Raw genomic sequence first — 14882 nt, 5'->3', positions numbered from 1 at the left:
AGAACCTAGCACTGGACTTTTTGAAATCTCTGTCTCATGGAAGAGGTCTATGGTTGCAAAAAACTGTTCTTGATCCTGGACCAGACAGGTTCAAAATGAATACTTGGATGAAGTGATTTCACTCTCCTAGACCCAAAAAGGAAGTAAAAAAAATTATAAAAGGAAGTAAAAAAAAATTATAACTTACTCTGTTGGTTGGCACAAAGTCCATTATCTAGCTACCGTGGTAAACAAATGAAACATAGCCTTGAGTTCCACCAGGAGGACTTTAATGTGGGCGTATAAGAATATCCAAGCAAAAAGGCCAAGTCTCTGTTATCAGCATGCTCAAGAAAAGGAATCCCAATGTTAAATGTTTCCTTGGGGCAAACAACCCTTTTTCACAAGCTCACAGAAAACTGCCGTGGGACCTCATTCTGCTCCATACAGCACTACCCAGACTCCTGCTGGAGGTGTCACTATACTTTCTACCCATTAAAATAGGTGTCCCAATAGCTACTATTTCCAATCAGATGAGTTTTTGAAGTTGGGTCTCTTCAGAGAAGACTTCCAGTATACTAGTTTTAACTCAGAAAAGCAGTTCTTGCAACTGTCACAGCGTTCATTCCCAAAATAGATGGAAGAAATAATCTTCCTTTCATTAAGCATCAAAGTCAGTCCTCTGGAGCACTGACAAACTCAGGAAAGGAAGTTGTCTCCCCTGTACTGAGATCTGCTAGGCAGCCTCATTGCCATCGATACATACATTCATCAAAATCTACATATGGGTCATCCAATCTTTAGCCAATGCCATTTCTTGTATGCAGTGTTGTTGTAGCTCTGTCAGTCCCAGGACATTAGAGAGACAAGGTGGGCAAGGTAATATCTTTTTATTGGAGCAGCTTCTGTTGGTGAGAGAGACAAGCTTTTGAGCTACACAGAGTAGTTCTTCAGGTTCAGATTCAGCAAGATACTTAACCACGTGAGTATCACCACATGCTTAATGTTAGTCACCTGCTATGCACCTTGATGAAACAAAGCTGTCGCTGAACAAAAAAGTCAACCGTATGGTCTGTCTGGAGGTACTTTGAACTGAGCTTTTTTTTTTTTTTCCCCCCCATGGAGGAATTTCATCTGATTTAGGATCCCTGAGAATTCCTTCAGGTTTACCCACCACCATCCACCTCTTGGCTGAGGACTACAGAATAGAAGCCTCTTTTGGGCTTATCAAACCAGCTGTTGAATTGGCCAGATGAATCACTACAGGCTAACATGAGTCAGTTCATTTTTTGCAGGCACAGAGCAGGCTGCCTTTACATAGTTTCCAAGTCCTATGAATCAGAAGAAGCCAGATACCAGAACTGAACCAGGATCTCTTAGCACAGAACAACGAGATTTGGATTTTAAACAATACATAAAACATATTCATATCTTATCTTTCTTTTGAGTTGCAAATAAGAAAAATTTCTCACAAGGAAGTTGTCACTATTAAACAGAACTCATGTACCGTGAATAGGTTCATATAGAACACAGACATTTTCTGTATACTAAAAGAGATCAATTCCTGAAGCTTTATTTCTTCCTTTCTGCACAAGCTAACTGTGAACATGCCTAGCCTTTTAATCAAGCGTAAAGTAAAAATAAGAAGTGTCAAATTTGCATGTTCCTCTCTCAGGCAAAAATATCACTGATTCTAGTGGGAGTTTGTACTAATAAACAAAATTTTCTCTCTGCTCTATTGTTCAAGCAAGAGCATCTTGCACTTTTTTTTTATTTTCTGATCCCAGTCTCATGGAAAGAATTTATTACTTGCTGACTAGTATTATGCAAAGTTAAACAGCGATTCCCTTGTTGCTAAGTATATTCTAATCAGAATAATGCCAGCATTATAATTCATAACAGATCAATATTCTGTTTAATGTCTCCTGTGCATCTTTATCTTTAATTGCTCAGTTGCTCCATCAGTATGTGAGACCATTTGCTTTTTGTTTTCCATCACTGAAGTTACAGGTATTTCATTAGGCTATAAATAAAAAATAGCCTATCCACCACTCACTGTTAGAAAATAAAATGTTGCCAGGATGAAAATTAAGTAGAATGTCCAGTGTTCCGGTTGCTGGTTTATGAAATTGTGAGAAAATAAAGAGGCTTTTCTTCAGTGAGCAAAGCTTGCTCCTTTAGTTGATTTACAAAATTCACATTATACACATGAGGGACAGGTTGGGGCAGTTGCTGTTCTTGCCTGGTGTATATATTATGGGATCCCTGAAAGCTCCCTAGTTGGTCTATTCTTTGGGGTTGGGGGCCGGGGTGTGTGTGTGTGTGGGGGGAATGTTAGAACCTCAGTTAGTGTAACTCAGTGTTGTTCCATTGACTACACTGGAGCTACGATGATTTACATCAGCAGAGGATCTAGCTCCAAGTTTCCATTCACGTGCTTTATGCTACCATTTGTTGTTGCTGCCACCCTGTGGTAGGAAAATGCACTCACACAAATCATTTGGTGAAAGTATTAGGGTCCGATCCTCATCTGATGAAAAAGCAATGTAGCTACACTGATTTACACCAGCTGTGAATCTGGTTCTTAGCCCACAATTTTTATTAAGAGAATGAACAGTAACAAACTATCACTTGGTAGCTAACTAAGGGTCCTTGTGGCCCTTTTCTCAATATCAATCAGAGACTAAAAGGTATGAAGGTGAAGGAGGGCACCAACATGTACTCTAGTCACCTGGAATTAATCTGAACTGAAATTTTCCAGCAGCCTTTTTCTTGTGGGAATGCCTGGGTGCCCCACATATAGATCTTAAATCTGTACTGCATCATGATGAGTGTAGAGCCCATTTCACACTCACTCCTGTGCTTGGGCTTGGGATGGAAAAAGGGACCAGTCAATAAACAAGATTTTTCAAAGCTGCCTGAGTGATTTAGAAGTCTAATTCCCATTAACTGGTATTATTCCCTTACAGTTTTGAAAATCTCAGCATAAAACTGCAGAGAACTCCTGACACTTAGTATTTTGTGAGAAAAATATGTAATTTACATGTGGGTTCCCATATCTCTGTCTGTTAATACAGATCTCCCTTCAGGGAACCTTCTTTCCTAAAACAGAGTTGATGCCAAAAGTGATTCCCAGTGGATACTCTGCAGAAAATTAGACTCTCCAAAGAATATCTAATCTCCAGTGGGGAATATTTTTCCCTAATCTCAAAACTGGTGATCAGTGAAAGTCCCCTGCATTCATGTGAACATTACACCCAGAGCCTGTTCAGCTAACAGACACCTTTCTTGGAGCAAGCCTGTGGCACAGCTGAGATGCATGCTGACCGCTAAGTCCAATGAGGATGGGAATAAACACTGCAAGTCATCAGGGAAGGAGGAGGAATGCATTCCTGCTCGCCACTGGGAATCATTTTGTCCTAAAATGTATGCATGATCATGATGGGCACACTGATGAGCTATGAAAGCTCAAAAACATGCACCCTGTTTGTGCATTTCACCAGTACTACTAGGTGACCTAGTGTATAATTAAATCCCATATCAGTCTCACTAGTTTCCAACTAGGCGTGATCTCAGGAAAGTGGAGAATCTGTACTTTCATAGGTTTATTTTTTCAGGAGATACCTGTCTACTCTCTAATGAATTCCACGATTCATATGAGACTGTAGTTGGTTGGGTTTGGGTGGGGCTTTTTAGATGTTCACTCCTACAAAATCTAAAATGGAAAACTTAATCAAATTAGGGTTAGTTTAGATTGCATCTTGACACTTCTTGGATGTGTTTACCTGTTATATCTCAGCCTTTTTTAATGACTGTTTGTTAGTTGCTTTCTCTAAGACAAAACCTTGCTGTGATTTTCTTTTATAAGTCAAATTATCATTCAGTGTTTATCAAATATACTGTTGTATGTTACTTCAGGAACACTTCAGGTATCTGCCTACTGAGACACAAGACTTAATCAACATCTGGGCTTTGACAAATGGAGGGGATGCAGTCCAGCAGATCTATCCTGGTGGATATGGAATGTTTTAACACTGCCTCCCAACGTGGGCCAATGACTCCTTAATTTTTTAAAAAAATATTAAAGCAAATGAGCATAAAAAGTACATTTGTTAAGAAGCCCACTAACACACAGCATTTAGATATAGATCATAAATGCACATAGGTACAGATATAGGTAGGATATAAGTATAGATACAGACAAAGGCAAAGTGCAGTTATAGAAAGTATAGATGTATATAGCACTGCATGTAGATATAGATTATATTCAGGTACACACTTCAGAGTCTGATCCTCCTCGCATACCCAACATTTTCTTTGACTCCAGTATAAGATTGAGGTATACAAATAATGAAGGCTCAGACCTCTAGTTATCTCCATTAGAAAACAGGAAAAAGATATAGATGTTAGAGACCAAAAAATACCAGGAGTAGAATATCCTGAATGGAACAGTGTAGGGTAAGCAGTAAACATAAGATGTGAAAAAATTGACTTCCGTGGTTAACTTCTATCAGGACAAATCAAGGAAAACCTGTTTCATAATCTAAGATGTACTAGTGCATTTGCGCCTTTTCTACATTGTCAAGAGGAGGTGCGTTTTATCTATCTATCTATCTATCTATCTATCTATCTATCTATCTATCTATCTATCTATCTATCTATCTATCTATCTATCTTTGGTTAATTATCCCATGTATTTGTGTTTGAACAAAAGCTCTCTCTGTATCAGCTCATCCTGTCCTCTAGATGCCTGAGTTTGTCACTTCTTTCATTACACTAATCACAGATTGTTACACTGTAAAGCACCACACTTTTCCCATTCATATAAAAGCAACAGAAGAGGAAAGAGACCTGGGTATGTTGGTTAATTACAGGATCGCTATGACTCACTAATATGATGTGATTACCAAAAAGGCAAATGTTATCCTGGGATGGATTGTGTGAGGTATTTCAAGTTCAGATAGAGAAGTATTAATGCCATTGAACGAGGTACTGGTAAGATCTCATTTGGTATACTGTATACAATTCTGTTCACCCATGTTCAAGAAATTCAAAGTGGAACAGGTATACAAAGAAGATCTACTAGGATTATCAGGGGAATGGAGAGCCTATTTTATGAGAGGAGACTAAAAGAGTTCATTTTATTTAGCCTAGTAAAATCAAGGCTGAGCGGGGCTATGATTGATCTCTGTATATATATCGGGGGGGGGGGGGAGGGGGTAAATACTAAGGAGGAAGAAGAGCTATTTAAGCTAAAAGATGATGTTGGCACAAGAGCAACTGGATACAAACTGACCACAAATAAAGGAAGGTTTCCAGTCATCAGAGGAGTGAGGTTCTGGAACTGCCTCCTAGTAGGAGTTGTGGGGGCAAACAACTTAATTCGTTTTAAGAGAGAGCTTGACAAATTTATGATTGTATGATGGGGTTGCCTGTGGGGAGGGAGGACTGAGCTCAACAGCCCTGGAAGGTCCCTTCCAGTTTATATCTTACGTTTCTAAAATCTTATACCCCTCCCCCCCCCGAATATTCTGTTGTGGGTTGTTGTGGGTTCTGTTTTGGGTTGTTGTTTTTTTTGTCTTCCTCTGAAGCATCAGAAATGGCCAAACTGGAGATGGGACACTGGACAGGGTGAGTTGGCACTCTGGCTAGTTCTTGATCACATGCTCAGGGTCTAACTGATTGCCATATGTGGGATCAGGAAGGAATTTTCTCCTGTGTCAGATTGGCAGTGACTTTGCCAGGTTTTCTCCTTTGTCTCCAGCCTGGGGCGCAGGTTGCTTGCCAGGATCAGTTGGATATCTCTTGCTTAATCATTTGCCTGCCATTGTGGGGCTTGGGCATTGGTGTGCTTATGGCACACAATAGCTTCATCTCCCAATGCTCTAATTTCAGTTGATGGGTTCAGTGTGCAGATGCTGGGTGGTGTTGGAGGTCTGTGATACACAGGAGATCATACTGGATCATCTGGTGATCCCTTTTGGCCTTAAACTCTCTGATTCTATCATTCAAAACCTACCTCTTTCAACCTAGACTTCTCAGAGTAACATCACCAAAGAAAAATAAAAGAATCCCAAGCTCTGCTGGCTGGTGGAAAAAGAGAAAAACAGAAGAATATATCGTTGAGTGCACTTTCTAATTTGGGGAGGCAGTCAGATACCACAGTGATGGGAACCATACACAAGCCTAGATAGATAGAGATAGAAAATGATATTAAAAACAGGGTTGATGTAAATTTTTGCCATTTGATATGCACATATACCTCCCATTGAGTTACCGGGCATACCAATGGGTAGGATTTGGTCCTTCATATTTTTCAAGCTTTTCCTGGTGTTAGCAGTTCTTTAAATTCATACTTTGATGTCTCTAAAGAATGTCAGTCCCCATCTAAAATGTATGCAAATTAGAACTCTTGATGACAGCCTAGTTTTTTTTGCTAAGACTAATAACTGCATATTTCAATAAAGCATGTCAGCCGACTAATAAAGGAAATGCTTTAATTTGAACTGTTGTACCAGACATATTTAGTTATAAAATGACAACATTCTGTTAGGCTTAGGGTTACATAAATGATTAACCCTTTTGTAATTCTACCTCACAGTTTAACAAGTAATCTGCACCTGTGGCAATCAGGTGGTAGACAATGCTCTTGACTCTCATTAAGTTCTGGTGATTTATTTCTTTCAGATATCAAGTACGTGATATTTCAGCCTCGCTACATAAATTGCATTGTAGCTGCGTCTTGTAAATGAAATGATTAAGAAAATCATGTCCCAATCTTTCTTGTTCAGAGAAAGTGTGAACCAATGATGGTTTGTAACAGTTTCATAAGCTGACACTTAGGCCTGGTCTACACTAGGCGTTTATGTCGAAGTTAGCGCCGTTAAATCGAATTAACCCTGCACCCGTCCACACTGCGATGCTATTTAGTTCGACATAGAGGTCTCTTTAATTCGACTTCTGTACTCCTCCCCGACGAGGGGAGTAGCGCTAAATTCGACATGGCCATGTCGAATTAGGCTAGGTGTGGATGGAAATCGACGCTAATAGCTCCGGGAGCTATCCCACAGTGCACCACTCTGTTGACGCTCTGGACAGCAGTGCGAGCTCGGATGCTCTGACCAGCCACACAGGAAAAGCCCCGGGAAAATTTGAATTTGAATTCCTTTTCCTGTCTGGCCAGTTTGAATCTCATTTCCTGTCTGGACATCGTGGCGAGCACAGCAGCACTGGCAACGATGCAGAGCTCTCCAGCAGTGATGGCCATGCAGTCTGGGAATAGAAAGAGAGCCCCAGCATGGACTGATCGTGAAGTCTTGGATCTCATCGCTGTGTGGGGCGATGAGTCCGTGCTTTCCGAGCTGCGATCCAAAAGAAGGAATGCAAAGATCTACGAGAAGATCTCTAAAGACATGGCAGAGAGAGGATACAGCCGGGATGCAACGCAGTGCCGCGTGAAAATCAAGGAGCTGAGACAAGGCTACCAGAAGACCAAAGAGGCAAACGGATGCTCCGGATCCCATCCCCAGACATCCCGTTTCTACGAGGCACTGCATTCCATCCTCGGTGCTGCCGCCACCACTACCCCACCAGTGACCGTGGACTCTGAGGATGGGATACTGTCCACGGCCGGTTCCTCAGACATGTTAGGGGACGGGGAAGATGAGGAAGGAGATGAGGAGGGCGAGGCAGTTGGCAGATCTCACAACGCTGATTTCCCCGACAGCCAGGATCTCTTCATCACCCTTACAGAGATCCCCTACGAAGCGTCCCCAGCCATTACCCCGGACACAGAATCTGGTGAAGGATCAGCCAGTAAGTGTTGTAAACATCTAAACATTTATTTTTAACAAAACAGGAATATTAACAATTAAAAGAATGGGTTGTTCATGATTAGTGTGCCCTAGGCGCTTAACGGTTTAGTAAGGGGCAGTGCAAGTTTTGAAAAGAAATCTAGCAATGTCCTGTTTTCAGTGATTGTCCTGCACAAGCCGCTCTACTGTGTATTCCCTGCTACTGCAGCTACAGTAAAATGCGGTCTATATGTGCGGGGATAGAGCAGTAATCCTCCTGGGACATCTCGATGAAGCTCTCCTGGAGGTAACTTGAAAGCCGTTGCATGAGGTTCTTGGGGAGAGCGGCCTTATTGGGTCCTCCGAAGTACGACACGTTGCCGCGCCACGAGATTATCAGGTACTCGGGGATCATTGCTCTGCACAGCAGGGCGGCATACGGCCCTGGTCTTTGGAGGCTTTCCCGGAGCATTCTCTCTTTGTCGCTCTCGGAGATCCTCATCAGGGTGATGTCGGCCATGGTGACCTGCTTTTAATTAGGTAGGGGAATGTTAGTGTTGGGACTGCTTTCCCGTTCCTTTACAGAACTGTCACCGCTGGTTTGCAGCCACGCGGTGGAGGCGGGAGAGGGGCAGCCGAAAGGGATCATTCCCGGGGACAGCCGCGAGGGGGTGGGACAGGGGCAGAGTTCCCGCTTGCCGGATTGCTGGCAGCAGGGACTGACATTGATTTAAATGTGAAATGAGGCCAGTGGTAATATAAAAGTTTTAAACTGCCACAAGTGTACGGCTTACCATGTCTGCCTGCAACAGAAATTCCGTTGTGCTGCCTCGCTTCTCAAATGTGCTGTTCAAGACCCCAGGCACAGAATGCGAAGGCCGAGAATTCGACCTTGTGCTGAGTGCGCATGTGAAAGGTGCTGTGCATGGTCTTGTTCACAGAGAAAGACTATGTTCTTTGTTCACAACTACATTTATCTTTCAGAGGAATTCACTCCCTTTTTCCCATTTCCACAGCCCCGTCTGCGACTGTCTCACAACCTAGCCTGGAATCACACTCCCAGAGGCTAGCGCGGATTAGGCGTAGGAAGAAGAGGACACGGGAGGACATGTTCTCTGAGCTTATGGCCTCTTCCCAAGCCCAGGCAGCACAGCAGACCCAGTGGCGGGAGAACTTGACCCGAATGCACCAAGCCAACATGGATCGGGAGGAGAGGTGGCGGCAGGAAGACCAGCAGGCGACTCAAACGCTGCTTGGACTACTGAGGGAGCAAACGGACACGCTCCGGCGCCTTGTGGATGTTCTGCAGGAACGGAGGCAGGAGGACAGAGCCCCGCTGCAGTCCATCTCTAACCGCCCTCCCCCGCCACCAAGTCCCATACCCACCTCACCCAAAGTGCAAAGAAGGAGAGGCGGCAGAGTCCCTGCTAACTCTCACTCCACCCCTGCAGAGAGCTCTAGTAGCAGAAGGCTCTCATTTCCCAAAATTTGAAAAGTTCTTTCCTTCCCGCCTGACACAAGCCCACGTCCAAGTTTCACCTCCCAATGCCATGTGTAGTTGATAATAAAAAATTCGTTTCTGTTAACTACTGTTTCAATCATGTTCTTTTGGAGGAGGAGGGGAAAGGGGGTTGGAAATTGGACAGGACAGTCTCCTTTGGCAGGGTACATAGTCGGGGGCAGGCACAGCAGCAGGGCATATACACAGTGCAGTGATGCAGTGACTAGTTGCCCCGGTTAGTCTGGGAGGTTGTTTTGATGTAATGTTGGGGGGGGTGGGTTGCTCTGTGACTTTGTGGCGGGGGAGGGCAGTTACAGATCTTAAGCGCCGGTCCTTAGACAGGATCACAGAGCCACACAGCATGGGATCTGTAACCGTCCTCCCCCTGCCACAAAGTCAAATAGACCTCCCATACACACAGTCCCGATCAGGAGGGGTGACAGGCTCCGTTGAAACAAGCATCCCACCGCAGCGGAGCCTGTCAATCCTTGAGTTTAGAAGCTGCATTCGCATCACAACACTAGACCCGCCCCGCACCACAGTCTGCGTCCCAGTTTTAAAAAATTCCCGCTAAAACAGTATTAAAGAAAACGGTGTGCTTTAACAAAGTAGAACTATTTTTATTTCGACACGTGTGTTGGAGGGGGGGTGAAGGGGGTATGTAACTGGATAGGATAGTCAACATTACCTGGGTAAAGAAACGGGGGCAGGTTTAGCTTCTCAGTACACAAACTATAAAATCACAGGTTACCCTGCTCACTCAGGAACTTTGCTTTCAAAGCCTCCCGGATGCACAGCGCTTCCCGCTGGTCTCTTCTAATCGCCCGGCTGTCTGGCTGTGAGTAATCACCAGCCAGGCTATTTTCCTCAACCTCCCACCCCGCCATAAAGGTCTCCCCCTTGCTCTCACAGAGATTGTGGAGCACACAGCAAGCTGCTATAACAATGGGGATATTGGTTTCGCTGAGATCACAGCGAGTCAGTAAGCTTCTCCATCTCCCCTTGAGACGGCCAAAAGCACACTCCACCACCATTCTGCACTTGCTCAGCCGGTAGTTGAAGAGTTCTTTTTCAGTGTCCAGGGCGCCAGTATAGGGCTTCATGAGCCAGGGCATTAGCGGGTAGGCTGGGTCCCCGAGGATGACTATAGGCATCTCCACATCCCCAACAGTTATTTTGTGGTCCGGGAAGTAAATACCTTGTTGCAGCCGTCTAAACAGACCAGAGTTCCTGAAAACACGAGCGTCATGAACCTTGCCCGGCCATCCCACGTAGATGTTGGTAAAACGTCCCCTGTGGTCCACCAGTGCTTGCAGCACCATGGAAAAGTATCCCTTTCGGTTAATGTACTGGGTGGCCTGGTGGTCCGGTGCCAGGATAGGGATGTGAGTTCCATCTATGGCCCCACCGCAGTTTGGGAATCCCATCGCTGCGAAGCCATCTATGATCGCCTCCACATTTCCCAGGGTCACTACCTTTGGCAGCAGTACATCAACGATTGCCTTCGCTACTTGCATCACAACAACCCCCACGGTAGATTTGCCCACCCCAAACTGGTTCGCGACTGACCGGTAGCTGTCTGGCGTTGCAAGCTTCCACAGGGCTATGGCCACTCGCTTCTGTACACTCAGTGCAGCTCGCAACCGGGTGTCACTGCGCTTCAGGGCAGGGGACAGCAACTCACAAAGTTCCAGGAAAGTTCCCTTCCGCATGCGAAAGTTTCGCAGCCACTGGGATTCATCCCAGACCTGCAGCACTATGCGGTCCCACCACTCAGTGCTTGTCTCCCGTGCCCAGAATCGCCGTTCCACGGCATCAACATGACCCATTGCCACTGTGATGTCCTCGGCGCTGGGTCGCCTGCTTTCTGACAGGTCTGTGCTACTCTCAGACTTCAGGACATCACCGCGGTGCCGTAGCCTCCTTGCCTGACTTTTCTGCATCTGCCTCAGGGAAACCTTTATGATAAGCTGCGAGACGTTGAGAGCGGCCACAACTGCAGCGATGGTCGCAGCGGGCTCCATGCTCGGAGTACAGTGGCGTCCGCGCTGTCAATGACTGGAAAAGCGCGCGAACTGTTTTCCCGCCGGCGCTTTCAGGGAGGGAGGGCGGGAGTGATGGACGGATGACGACAGTTTCCCAAAAGCACCCTCGACTCATTTTGTTACCCAGAAGGCATTGCCGGCTACACCCAGAATTCCAATGGGCAGAGGGGACTGCGGGAACTGTGGGATAGCTGACCACAGTGCACCGCTTCGAATGTCGACGCTATCACCGTTAGTGTGGACGCACAAAGTCGAATTACTGTCCTTAGTGTGGACACACACGTTCGACTTTGCAATATCGATTACAAAAATTCGATGCAAGTAAAATCGAACTACTCTCGTAGTGTAGACAAGGCCTAAGGAATTTTCCTAAATTCACGAAGGGGTGGCATTCACATTCTAAATGGGTGTGTGTGTGGGGAGGGGAAGGCATTTCTAATGTGTCTGATGGCAGAACCTTCCAGTTGCAGCTCCACTTCTAATTTTCTTCCTCCACATCTAGAAAAGTTTCTAGAGTCTTACACCAATTTTGTCCCTCATGTGACTGAATTTGGCCCTTAGTGTTTTAATCTGTGATTCAAAATATGCCTACCTACTGTACCATATTTATATTTTTCATTAAATTGTGCATTACTGGTGTAAGGGACCCTGGAGCCCCATGGCTATGGAGGGTTAGGGGATCCTTAACAGTCAAGGATTTTCCTGGCTTCCCTCAACATTTTGTCTGTGCTTGACCCCTGCCCTGAGGTGCTCATGCCTTTGTTGACCACAGGATATTGCTGCTTATAAAATAGGACACCAGGGTTGGTGAATAAAAGAGAAGAAGAGGGTGATGTGTGACCATAAAACCAAAGATTTTTATACAGTAATTGTCCAAAACACCATTGTAAGTTACTGTTCTTCCTCGAGAGATGTCCCTGTGGGTACTCCACTCCAGGTGTTGGTGCGTCCCTGCGCCTTCACTGGGAGATTTTTCGTAGCAGTACTTGTACTGGCCACGCATGTGCAGAGGCTGCCCCCCCCCCCCGCAGTGAGTCTAGGATAATAGTGCGCATGCGTGGCCAATCTCCTCAGTTCCTTCTCTACCGTCCCCGGCCTGAGACAGAGCTCAGCAGACTCGTTAGGAAATCCTTCACTTTGTTACAATTACCTGTTCTAGTAGTTAGTTTGTTGTCAGTTCTTGTTAGTGTAGCTCATTAGTTCTTTTATCTGTTTAAAAAAAAAATTTTTTTTCTCTCAGCCACAGCTGCTTCTACCATGCCTGGCTCCACAGGCTTTAAGCACTGTTCTAAGTGTAAGGACGCTATCCCGCTCTCTGATGGCCACTCTCATTGTATAAAATGCCTGGGGGAAACACACATTCCCCCAAAATGTGCCCACTGTACCAAACTCAGTTCCAGGGCACGGAAGGACAGGGAGCTTAAACTGAAACTGCTCCTCCTGCAGAAGTCTTTCGGGTCAGTTTCAGACCCAGGCGCCGACTCCAGCTCTACTGCCCGCCACAGCCCCCCTGCTTCAAAAAAACTGAAGAAAGCTACAAAAAAGGGGCAGCCCTCTCCAACAAAGGAGTTGGTGAGGCACAAAAGTTCCTCAGGCAGGTCAACAGTTTCCCTGCCTGTGTTTCCTCGCCTCAGCACTTTTGAAGAGCCGGGCTCCTCAGGCACGAAAGCCGCCTCAGGCGGCGGCGGCGGCGCGAAGCTCCGGTGCCGAGACTTCAGGCTTTCAGTTGCCTGCCTTGTTTATGGCACCGTTCGGCACCGAGACGGACGCGGTGCCGACATTTCCAGTCCTGCCTGACCCTCTGCGGGCTGATATTGCCCCCCCCCGGCACCTACCATGGCACCGGCAACCGTGGCACAGGCTGACAGGGAGATCAAAGGCAAAACCCCTGCTCAGAGGAATGTTCCCTCACGGCAACCTCCTCCTCCACAGTTTTCACCTCACGCAGGAGCCTCACCTTTTCAATTTATTCAAACAGCAGATCTCTTGGTGTCACCTATTCTGCAGTCTCCCCTGATAAATGCCAATTTTCTCCAATGCTTGACTCAGGATCAGAACAACCTTCCTCCAGTGAGGAGGAAACTGATCCACAAGCAGTTTTTTCCCCTTATCAAGACTCCCAGACCCCAATCAACAGAGGTTACAAAAAAACTACCTCAGCCTGTTCTCAGGATCCTGCCCCATGGGGAGTGAACCCTTGGATGGCACCACCTATGCCCTACCCACCACCATGGCAATGTTGGGCACCATGGACATCGTACCCCTGAGAACACGTGCGCTACGTCACTTCGACCTGGCGCAACACCAGTTTAGCACCGCCACGTGACGGACCTGCCAGTGACATAAGATACCAGGCAGCACCCTCACACTCCCAGGAGCAACTGAGTCCTGCTCCTATTCCAGCAGAGCCCGACGTAACGCCTGAGGAAGCCTTACTTCCCCTTCCTCCAACACCGTCGGATGACTATGCAAAATTCCAAGACCTTTTTAAAAGAGCTGCCGGTGACTTGAAAATTAACTTAGAGGAAGTCACTGAACAACAGCATGAACTAACAGACATTCTGCAGCCTCTTCTTCCTCTAGAGTGGCATTACCAATCAACATAGCCCTTTTAGAACCCGCTAAATCCATCTGGCAGAATCCAGCCACTAGCCTACCTACCTGTAAACAAGCGGACAGGAAGTACTTCATTCCTTCAAAGGGCTCTGAATTCCTTTTTACCCATCCGGCGCCAAACTCATTGGTAGTGGATGCAGCAAACCAGAGGGCCAATCAACAGTACGCCCGCTCCACCCCAGCCAACAAGGACAGTAAACGCCTGGACCTCTTCGGCCATAAAGTATATGAATCCTCGACGCTACAATTTCGCATAGCTAATTATACCGCAGTCCTTGCAAAATATGACCACAAAAACTATAATAAATTCATGGATTTTATTGATCACATCCCAGAGCAGAAGAAACAACAATTCACAGCTCTGGTTTCCAAGGGACAAACCATATCACGCACCGCTCTCCAAGCGGCCCTCGATGTAGCTAACACTGCAGCAAGGTCGACCGCCACAGCAGTGGTCATGCAACGGGGTTCATGGCTCTCTTCCTTCTTCTTCCCTCTAGAGGTCCAGAGCACCATTGAAGATCTTCCCTTCGACGGGGAAAAACTTTTTGCCTCCACCACAAACGACATGCTTCATTCGATGAAGGACGCAAGAGCAACCCTCCGGTCCCTAGGCCTCCAGCCACCTGCGACCAGAAGACGACAATATAGATATCAACCTTATCACCGCCCACGCTACTCCGCATTTACACAACACTCCAATAGACCACAGGAACAACAACAGCAACAACAATGCCAAAGACCAAGATTCCAGCGTTGTCATCCTAACTCTACAGGGGCGCTGCAACCCCCTCCAACTAATAGGCAGATTTGAAGCATTGGTCGAGGGTTTAGAAAACAGCATTCCCACTTCAGCCGGCACACCTATCTTTGGACACCTCCTATGACCATTTTCTCATCAATGGCAGAAAATTATATCCAACAAATGGGTCATAGAGGTAGTTACAA

General features: G+C 46.0%; 2 protein-coding genes across 5 annotated transcripts in view; both read left to right on the top strand.

The window, feature by feature from the left end:
• LOC101935615 (amphiphysin) overlaps positions 1-14882 on the top strand; it is a 193254-nt gene that overhangs the window by 84838 nt on the left and 93534 nt on the right. The window lies entirely within an intron of this gene.
• Positions 7091-9358, top strand: LOC135981411 (uncharacterized). Its single transcript, XM_065583802.1, has 2 exons — positions 7091-7794; positions 8789-9358. Exons 1-2 carry the CDS (start codon positions 7218-7220, stop codon positions 9262-9264), a joined length of 1053 nt encoding a protein of 350 aa, XP_065439874.1. The 5' UTR covers positions 7091-7217; the 3' UTR covers positions 9265-9358.

The sequence above is a fragment of the Chrysemys picta genome, chromosome 2 (genome assembly GCF_011386835.1).
Source record: "Chrysemys picta bellii isolate R12L10 chromosome 2, ASM1138683v2, whole genome shotgun sequence".
In the NCBI taxonomy this organism is placed as follows: Eukaryota; Metazoa; Chordata; order Testudines; family Emydidae; genus Chrysemys; species Chrysemys picta.
The sequence above is the reverse complement of the archived record's forward strand: the minus strand, read 5'-3'. Positions and strand labels throughout refer to the sequence as shown.